Genomic DNA, 10,716 nt, shown 5'->3' with positions numbered 1-10,716 from the left:
ATAAGTTTAACAAATGAACAGTCTAAAAATTGGAAAAAGTTTATTTAACATGCATATATATTTTTAATAAATAAAATGCATAGATCTAGTTTTACTTTTTCCATCTTACAACAATAAACAAAGTTTACAACAAACATGATACTGATGATACTAACTTACAACAGAGGGGTGAATTTAAATGCATTGGTGTATGCAGTCCCAGAGACATACACTAGAAATACAAAAGAATATAAAATACATTTTAGGAAACATAACAACATTCTGATGAGAATCCCAATTTTCCCAATGTGCCTCAAGCGTCTCAAAACATTCCTGCGGAATCTCAAACCGTTACTTTGACTTTTCTACTGACACAAAATAGCCGTATCTCCACTTTGTTTGCACATTACCCTTCAGGTGATGAAATGTAAGACAACACAGCGAGACATCTGGTGCACATAACATTTTTAACCAGTGGAATTATTATTGTAATAAAGTTGCACAACAGGGAGCACAGTAGGGAGGAAAACTGGAGTGTTGAGCCACACTGTCATTGACACCTTCGTGACGGGGTTCTGTGCGTCTGCCAGAAAACGAAGCTGACAGAAAATATAGTGAGTGACTGCTCTCACCACGAAGAAAAAAAAAACAACACACTGGCATCACTGCTCACACTCACACACGCACAGCTAGGAAAACACATTTTTCTTAAGTCAGTGGTGCATTTCAGGTTGTGAACCTTCCTCCGGCGCCTTACTAACCGTTCCTCGTAAATCCCACTGCGTCAGTAACAGACAAACCTGTCTGTGCAGAAGACAGGAATGAAGAGAAATGCTGATGGAAACGTGTTAGCTGTGGAATTGCCACCAACTGTAACCACAGTGTCCTTGATGTGTTTTCTATTTGCTTAAACTCTAATTGGGTTAAAAAAAAGTTTTGCAAATAAATCCTGGAAGAGAGTTTCTTCCTATGTGACATCGCTTCAAGGGCACAACTAAACAAGTCTGCCTCTCAAGTCTGGAATAATAGGAAATATAGTAAACCATGAAATAAAATGACACTTAGATGCAAAATGTGGGCTTTACTAAAGGAGACCTGTACTGGTTATTCGAAAACGCTAACATGCAAAATATGATGATTCTTTTCAAGAAATCAAGACGATGGTGTTCAGTTTTTACTCATTTTTACTCTTTATTTTATCAATTTTAATTGAATTAAAAACTCATAGTGCTACATTTTGGATACTCCTATTGCCTCTGTGATTCGAAAACCAAACTGCTGACTTAGCATCTTGGCGCAATAACCGTTTTTTCAGGTCAAGCCTTTCTTTTCTGTTAACAAAGCAAATATAAAATTAAACTATCATCAGACAAGATTGCAGTTTGGCGAATGCGTTCCTGTTTTTGCTCCCCACATGGATTTCTTTATTTGGGTGTAACCGAAGCCTGCTCAAATGCGATTGGTCAACAGAACTCGGATTACAAGTGGATTGTAAACGGAAAAAAATCTGTTCGGAGTTTTGGTAATTTATATTTGAATTATAAACAGCATTTGGAAGGATTTTCAGTTTCTTCAAACAGATTTGTTTTTGCTTGCTAGTGCATATCAGTGCAACAAGGCAGAGAGGCTGAGAGCTTGAGAACTGAGATGAAAAATGGTGAGATCCACTCCAATTACAGGGTTTTGATCAACAATGAAATGGAAAGTGCAAATGGCTCAAATCTGAAGGCAAAAAACTAAAGTGCACATCAAATTTACTCTGCAATATTTCCACTAAAAATCACGATATTTTCTTTTTAAGGAAGAAAAAAAAACATGAAACTGCATAAATCCACTACCTTTATCTTGCATCTATTGTGTTATCAAAAATCAACAATAACCTGCTGATTCTGCAGGTTAAGTGCCTGCGCATGGTTCTCCATCTCGAATGCCAGCAGCAAGAAAAACGCAAGAAACTCTCCTGGATTTGGTCCTGAGAATACAGCAATCCAAGAGAAACAAAACTGAGAAAATGAGAGATACGGCTTAGAAATGTTTTTGGACGGCTTGGGTTTGTGGAATAAGTCTCAAAACAAACTACATTAGGTTCATTACACAAGTCTAACAAATGGACAGGAGGACAAAGCACCTGCTCTGAGGTAGATCAGCTTTTCCGATCTGGAGGAAAAGGCTGTAAGGACAGATGACTTCTGTGCTTCACATAAACATTTCCATCCTCCAGCTTGACTTCATACACTTGTTGCTGCAAAAAAAGTAAACAAAGAAAAAGAAACAGAAGTTAGAACAAAACACAACTCCCTAAGCTACTTTAGGAGTAACCTTCCAAGTCAAAAAAACCCCTGCCTGTCACAACACACAGTTTGATGTTGTTTAGTCTAACATTTGACATGAGTGACATAAAGTGATGTATATTTAAATCATATGTGGAAAACGATGAATGTAAAAGAGGATAAAATGTCAAGCTTGATTTTTTTCATTGGAACAAAACAAAACAGAAGATCTCAAGCTGAACATCACCTTAACTCTATCTGACGAGCTTTGATTTTTATGTCCTGTCTATCAAAAACATGCCATCTGTCTAAGATTAAAGGATAATTGATGTGAATGCATCAAGTCTTAGTATCAGCTTTTAGTAAATGTTAAGAACCTGATATACATTCAGGTGCCTAAATTTACTGCTCCTACATGCAAGTTAAATAAAGTGATTAATCAACACTCCTTATAAAAAGCGTTTTTGGTGTAAAACTAAAGCAGCATTATCAGGGCACACTTTATTACTGACCTGTAGTGATGTCCCTGACTTCCCAGTCCTGAGATCAAAGTTATAATCATGCCAGGGACAGAAGACCTGCAGGACTCCGTCAGCCTCCTCAATGTCCCCCTCACACAGAGGACCGCCTGGATTTCCGCACGGGAAACTGTTAATAACCGTTTATTCTCATAACAATCCCTGCTGCCATCTTTATTCTAGAAAAATGCGATACTTTCATGACACTAAAACTTAAGACAGCAGGGGGCATGATGCTATTTCCCCTCTCAGCCTTCTCTTATTTTAACAGTTAAATCACCCACAGAGACATTTTCAATAGGCTGCATATAAAAACGCGACGTGACGCGTTTGCAATGTTATACATATAACTGCGCTCTAGTCTCGCGTTTTAAAGGCCCTGCTAAAGCTAAATCTAAGCGGGTATAAATGTGTTTTTGTTGTTGTTGTTGTTGTTGTTTTTACCGGAGTGTGAACAGCGAGCATCCATTGCGAAAAACTCCCCCTTCACATAGAAGAGGCAGACATCGGAATCATAGCCGAGAGAGGAGTGCATTAAACGGCAGCGCTTCTTGGAAAGCTCCGAGGCAGGGCCTATGAGTCTCCATGAAACGCCCCCCGTGTTTCCCTCTTCATCTCCGGAGCCAGAAGCCATAAAGAACGGCGAAATGACCTGTTTTTCTATTTTGCACTACTACAGGCCTCCCTTTTTCCGCCGGTGCAAATGGATTTGACAGATCGCTCTGTGCAAATATTCCATATTAACCACCAGACCGACTGGTACAACGCTCATCCGATCGCACTGACCTGCTACCATCCCTGCTGCAGCCTGCCAGCAAACCGCGGGACGCCGTCAAAAAAAGGAGACAGCACAGCGCACAAACACAGAGCTACATATGAATATGACTGTAGCCTAAATGATGAATGAGCAGAAAAGTTAGCCTAGGCTACTCGAAATCTGCTAAAGCTGTGCAGGCTATCCGTTAGAACTGCAGATGCTCTAAAAACAACAGCAGCAGCAGCAGCAGCAGCAGCAGCTATTGGAGTTTAAAATGCAGATGCAGAAATCCATCACAAATGCATCTGTTGCATTATGAATGGGCGGTGATCAGAACCTTAATGTTCTTTGATTACAGTCTGTAACATCAGGTCGCTCTTTTTTTAGTCTTTTATATTCAAACAATGCACACACAAAGAAAAAAAAATCCCATTATGGAAGCTTTCTTGGTGGCCCATTGAGTTTATTGGAAAACTTAAATTTAGCCTACCAAGTATTGGACATCTTCCAAAGGAGTGTGCTAAATGTGGAACATTAGTTTTTATGTACTGTGTAAATAGTTCGAAATAATTTCTGTTATTTGGTACAAAGCAGGTTATTGTTCCTTCACTGCACATTCCATACTGTGCTCCAGACAGGTATTTCTACTGATTATTTTCAGGTTAACTTTTTCCACGGTGCAATTTTCTTAACTGTTATGTCAGTTCTGTGATCTTGCAGCAGCAAACAAAGAACATATACAATTTAACCAAATAAAGACATTAAAACACATATAGAACAACTTTGGTCTGTCAGTTTAACCACACTGACAACCATCGTGTGAGTCCACATCAGCCATCTGTCTTTGATCAAAGTTAAAGGGCTCATGATTAACACTATGTACAAAGCTGACCTTTAGAGTAGTACCAAATTTGAGGTTTCTGTGATCTACAAATTTGTTCAAATGATAATGTGCAAAAAGCAAAAACGCACACATTAAATGATAACCTGCATTTTTTTAAACTATTATTCAAATTGTTTTAAATCACTTTATTGAGCCAGTAATTATGCAGGTGGTAGTTTTGCCTTTAAGTAATGTGCCGTAGTGTCTAGACTGGAGTGATGCAAAACAGAGGCCACTTGTTCTGAATCGTGATTTTGCGAAACTGACTCATATAAGTGCGCAACACGAGTGAAGAGCAGAATAGCAATATTGTGAAAATGTGTCAGGGACAGGAAGAACTAATGGAACTGCATCTTGTCAAGAGTTGGTGCTCTGCGAATGTAGATGCAAAGCAAGGGAGAGCCAATGCAAAGAAATTTGAGCTAAAATGCGTATGGAATGTGCCTGAAGTCACGATTCACCTCATTCTCCTTGCAGTTTAATATTTAAAAATATTACCAGCTGCCATTTATGAACAACTGTCAGTGTTTCTTCAGCCGAGTCATATCACCAGTTAGATTTTGTGTGCAGCCGTACTGAAAGATAAAGTTTGAGATTCCGTGTCAAGCAAACTTTCTGAATGCTTGCTCCTAAGAAATTGCTACGTTGTCCTCTAGATTACTGTAAAATCTGTACCTTTGATATATGCCTGGACCAACTGTGTATATGCAGTGCAAATAAAAAAATATCTCAGACATATTTACGCTGAATATTAGAAAGAGCAGTTGCCACCAGCAACTGCTGCTGGTATTACAACACACCTGTCACTCAAAGTAGAGACATTTCAAGCCTTAATAAAGTTTAAATTATTAAATTATGTATATATAAACAAAAATGAAACATCTGTATAATTATTATAAAGCGGGAAATGAGCCATTGAGAACAAATTCTTTTTGTGTGTGTTTGTGAAAGCTGTAAATTTCATACTTTAACATAGGATCCCGTAGGCTTTTACCATAGGCATTACAAAAGATGGAAATGAAGTCAGTGTGCCTTAAAGACCTGCATCTTATCTCAAGGCCAGCAGATGGCGATAGTTATGGTTGCAAAAGACTAGGTCCTACAGAAGACTGTGGAAAAACGGCTTTCGCTATTGACCTGTAAACACTTTCCTGGTGGGTTTATGGGTTTAATCAGTCATTTTTTGTCATAGTGAATACAAAAAATTCTGTTTATTTTGTAAATATGGGTCAATTATTTTCAAAAAGGAGAATTATCCAGGGAATGCTCACTGGGTAGAGGCTCATTGTTTGAGTAACGATTGACAACACATTAGGCGGTACGCGAGCACTTTCACAATCAGACCTCCCCCTCCTCATTGTTTTTTTTTTTTTTTTTTTTAAACTGAGAACCGTCACCAAGATGTTAGCATTGCAGAGGAACATAGTCGGAAAATCACTAAATTGCACTCCATCCAGCACAGTGCTATATATTGCCAACCAAGTCTAATTGCACTGTGTGAGTGGTGGTAGCTTCTACACTTTGCCTACTTCTACCTCTCTCTACACAACTGCTTGCCTATCGACAAGATGTTAGGTCAATGTTACCTCTGCTTCACCAATGTGTTTTGTTTTTCTGTGCAACACAGCCAAATCTTTTATACTGTCTGTTGGTTTTTTGCCTTCTTTTGGAACCAGCCTTTTTTGGTCAACTGTATTAGACAACTGTAGCTTTTTGGCATTTCTTAATGAATTAATTTTCTTTTTCATTGCCACTTTATGTTTAAAAGTGTATTATAGCTCTAAATTACATCTGTTTCTTTTTGTGACAGAATAGAATCATCCAGACACTACACTACAGTGCACAGCCTTTGCATGTGCTCCTCAGGAAGACTTTAAAGGACTATAACAGTTCTGACCGCTCATTCATTGTTTCTGCAGATGTCTGTATTCATGAGCGTGACTGAGTATAAGCTCCACCTTTGCAGGAACATTTAGAACAACAAGGGTGCAATATTATATGGCAAAGGTAGCATTTATATATTAAAAAAAGAGATTATTACCATTATAAACCATTCTGTACAACTTTCTAGCTGTGAACTATAAAAACTTTGTAAATAGGCTAGATATATTACACGTGAGGGAAGAGATGGGATAATTCTCATAAGTCTTCACAGTCTGAAATAAAATGGATGGAGAGTGTTCTTTGATTCTTTTTTCTCAATATCACTTGCAGAGACATTTGGTTTCCCCTTCTCTGCAAATTAAACTATAATTTAGACAAATGCAATATTTGTGTGCCATGTTTAAACTACAACTCACTGAGGAAGTAGGATATCACAGTGTATGATACTCTGTTATTCAGTCTGGCAGAAGACCAATTTATCTAAGCATGACTAATTAATCACTTCCACATGAAAACTACTGAACATGAAAAATTAAAACAGCATCACAGCTACAAGTTAATTTAACTTTGGGGATTGTTTAACAGTGAATCATAGCAGCATTTGTCTGGAAATACCCAGCTTAAAACAAAAAACCCCAAACCCAACGTTAAAACACAGCTGGAAATAATTTGCCATGCTGATTACAGGTAGACTTGAGTTGTGCAGCCTCCACCTCATAGATTGGAAAATGACCAAAGGTGTTTATTTTCAACAGTGCTTCCAAGAATTACTTATTAAAAGGTTGGATTCCTAAGGTTATGTAATAGGTGGCAGAGGATTTCAGCCAAAAAAAAGCCACACAGTGAAGCGGGCAGTGTGCAGGTTTCAGGTGGCACTAACAAACTGACAGTCATAACCAACAGCTTTGCTTTGGTATGGAGAAAGGTGCCAAAACATGCTGCGCTTATGTGGGGAATAAATTAAATAAGCTCCAAGTGATTTGAGTTTTTGGAGAGTAAAAAAATAACAATTATGAAATGAAAATGATGTATTGTGGAAAGTCTGAATCAGTAGGCTGGATGGGCTTAATAAACAAAGCTGCAGACAGTGAGAAACAGGCCAAAATGATCGCAGGAGCATTCCACTGTCTATAAATTTCTTTGACTTCTCATTGCAGCACTTCGACCACTGGACAGTTTAACTATTTGCTTGGGGCAAAATTCGGTGTGGAGAAAGTCTGGCTCAGATGGGATTCTAGACTCAGAGTGGAGCCAAACCTCATCCATCATTAGCTTCATCTTGTCCACAACCCAGCACCCACCCTAGTCTAGTAACTCATCCGCCAAGGATGGATGGAAGACCAGCTCTCCAGCCAAGATGGTTTTCATTAGCTAAGCAAATGCTTAGCCCAAACCTAAAACACCACTCCCAGCTTTCTCTGCTCCTTATTTTAATAGAGCTTGTCATTCAAGTGTGCTTAAAGTGAGAACAGTGTCATTTCCTATAAAAAAAAACTCCTAAAATTTACAGTATAGCTTTTTTTGTTTGTGATATCCCCTATAACTGTGCAACCATTCAAATGCAAATCCAGACTCAGCTCTGATCGTTAGTGGACAGGCAACTGAAACCAGAGCTGACGCTTCAGCCAAGTCTCAGTCTCTGACTCACAAACCTGCATTTCATCCTGTGTTGTCCCATTTTTTAATGAGGTATTTGGAGACTCTTTGCTTCCTTGCTGTTAATTAGATGAGAAGGTCAATACTGCTCTCATATGTGTAATTAAAATTTTAATCTATTACCAGCAAATTAGCTTAGTACAAAGGAAATGGGGAAAATGAGCCAGGCTGGATTGGTCTGGAGATATATCCTCCAGTCTACACTTGAGCTGGGGTGCATGCAGCTGAAGTCGTGGCTTGATTCACAACAAGCAGGTGGCAACAAAATGGTACAAAGTCACTGCTGGTCAAAAAAAACCCAAAACGTTTGTCACATGATCTTAATGAGTTCAAAGCATGTTGGTGAATATTGTTACTTTCACTGTGAGTGAGGCTAACTGTTAAGCCTGTGTCCAGTCTTTAACATTTTATGTTTATAGTTTTCATATTTGCAGTCTTTTAATTCATTATTTGTCCATTCATTTACCCCTTCTTAAAAAAGAAAATATGCATAATTTACAAACATTCAGTCACTGCTTCAGACTGATGATTGAATTAGAACTGGACTTTGTGTAAAAATTAAAGGCCTAAAATGATTCAAACACCAAGAAAGACAGAGCAAGAGAGCTCTGATCAGGGTGTAACACAGTCTTAAGTCCAAGAACAGTAAATAAAAAGAAAACAGCCTAAATGGTATTTGGAAAGAAGCCACTCAAATCCTGAAGTTAAAGCAGTTGGATATTGGATCCTTTTTCAAGAAGGAAATCCTCAGCTTGAGGGTTGTGATGAAGGCAGCTCTGCACGCTCTGCTCCAGATTTCATAAAGGTTTGATGATGTTTGAATAAGGTTACTGCGGAGGCCACATTCTTGTTCTTTGATTTGTGTAACAATCATTATGGGTGCATCAGGGTCTTGGAAAACAGGATCATAGTCAGGGAAAAGTGTTTTTTGCTGCACCTGGATTGGTATAACAGTCTCATTCTTTGGCTGTCGTATTACCACGCAGAGCCATAATCAGATTTAATGAGACGAGATGGCTGCTCACGCCATTACAGGCGGCAGCTGATGCAGACTAAAGGCATCATTTGGTTTTACCCAAACATAAAGCTGCAGGAGGAAAGGAAAATGGGTGAAAGGCGAGTTAAGTCACCAGACCAAATTTTGGTCTGAATTGTGGAAACTTACAGAAAACAGGAAAATGAACAGGCTCTCTGTTACAACCACACGCCCACGCCCACACACACATCCACACCCACACCCACACACAAAGGATGTGCACTAGATAGATACAAACTGAAAGCTTTATCTGAATTACTGATCTTTTAAGGCATGAAGTATTCATCATGTCAGTGATATCATTGGTGCAGAAAAGTAAAAAGCAGTTTTTATATGAAGAAAAGCATGCTTTTTATTTTCAAGTGATAACTATAACCAGATCATGGATCTTAAATAACAGTCACACTATATAATAGAGAGAGAGAGGGAGAGAAAGCGTCAAACCAATTTCCAAATGACATTACTTCATAAAGTGTGCCTTATTTAACTTCCAAAAAATCTTAAATCTTACTATGTTTTCTCCAACCGGTTTGTAGAGGAAAGACATAATTTAATTGCACTCGTGAGACAACAAGAGCATGACTTTGAGATGCTGAGTCACTCTCTGTAAAGTCTGTGCCCCCCACCCCCCACCTTCACCTCCTTACGTGTCTGCAGGAGAGATCAGACTGTGCTACATTCCTTCCTTCATGTCCTCAGTCCTGATTATATCCAGACACAATACATCTTGTTCTTCAAGGCTCCCAGCTTAGCACACAGACTGTTTGAGGTAGTAGTGTCTGAAGAGGGGAGGCAGGAGTTCACCATCTGAAATGTAGACATGTAGTTGTCATGGGGGTGCCTCTGTGATGATGATTTTACAGTGCACCATATGGTTTATGTTGAATTGTGTTGACATATGGTGCTGATTGGATAAAATAAAATCAGCTATACTTTGTATAGTTTTAGCCAGTGCTGAATTTAATCAGTCGGTGGCTGTGAACCAGAATATGGAAAATTGACATAAATCAATGATACTATGATTAGCAACCTGCAATCTGAGTTTGAGGACTCTACTGACATAAATTTCACCTTAATTAATGGGCTGAAAGCCAAATCATCAGGCGTATTAAATATTTGCACAATACCCAATATATAATGGATAAAATCAATCTTCAACCAATTGATTAAAAGACAGGTAAACATTGTGTCTGTCATGGATGAATGATAAAATGTAAACATCATAGGTCGCCAGATATCAGAATATCAGATGATCATTAAAGTCATCAGGATTCGTCCACTGAAAACCATGAATATCTGTAATAAATAGAAAGAGATATTTCTGTCCAGGCTAAAAGTGCTGTAAAACAGCATACCATTTGTCACCATCCCAAGTGGTATACTGCTGGCCTAGGGCAGGGGTTGGGAACTCCAGGCCTCAAGGGCTGGTGTCCTGCAGGTTTTAGATATCACTCTGGGTCAACACACCTGAATCAAATGATTAGTTCATTACCAGGCCTCTGGAGAACTTCAAGACATGTTGAGGAGGACATTTAGCCATTTAACAACAAATTTGCCATGTGTGGAACTAATAAAGGTTACATTATCTTATATTAAATGAGCTGTGTTGGCCTTTTGATAAATTCTTGGTTTTGTCACTTCTTGCAGTCACATGCAAATACGTGAACACACGTTGATGTTATTCTAGATTTAGTGATCTGAATTCTGAACTCAAATATATCTAATAATCTTCA

General features: G+C 38.5%; 1 protein-coding gene across 1 annotated transcript; it reads right to left on the bottom strand.

The window, feature by feature from the left end:
- Nucleotides 1-23: 23 nt before the first annotated feature.
- On the bottom strand, nucleotides 24-3,941 carry LOC147301079 (Rieske domain-containing protein). Its single transcript, XM_086281929.1, has 3 exons — nucleotides 3,212-3,941; nucleotides 2,762-2,877; nucleotides 24-2,221 (listed from the first exon to the last, which is right to left on the bottom strand). The coding sequence occupies exons 1-3, from the start codon at nucleotides 3,399-3,401 to the stop codon at nucleotides 2,123-2,125; spliced, it is 405 nt and encodes a 134-aa protein (XP_086138055.1). The 5' UTR covers nucleotides 3,402-3,941; the 3' UTR covers nucleotides 24-2,122.
- Nucleotides 3,942-10,716: the final 6,775 nt, after the last annotated feature.

This window comes from Aulonocara sp. 'chitande type north' Nkhata Bay, linkage group LG23 (assembly GCF_057382095.1).
Source record: "Aulonocara sp. 'chitande type north' Nkhata Bay isolate Kocher_YH1m ecotype deep benthic linkage group LG23, A_spYH_male_GT1.1, whole genome shotgun sequence".
In the NCBI taxonomy this organism is placed as follows: Eukaryota; Metazoa; Chordata; class Actinopteri; order Cichliformes; family Cichlidae; genus Aulonocara; species Aulonocara sp. 'chitande type north' Nkhata Bay.
This window is presented reverse-complemented; position numbering and strand designations above follow the sequence as displayed.

Bases quoted from the DNA above. Each gene is read 5' to 3' on its own strand.
- LOC147301079 (XM_086281929.1), bottom strand. From the start codon at position 3,401: ATGGCTTCTGGCTCCGGAGATGAAGAGGGAAACACGGGGGGCGTTTCA. The intron at 2,878-3,211 runs GTAAAAACAACA...GCGGAAATCCAG, and splicing joins TGCTCGCTGTTCACACTCCG to GCGGTCCTCTGTGTGAGGGG. The intron at 2,222-2,761 runs GTCAGTAATAAA...CTTTTTTTGCAG, and splicing joins AGTCAGGGACATCACTACAG to CAACAAGTGTATGAAGTCAA.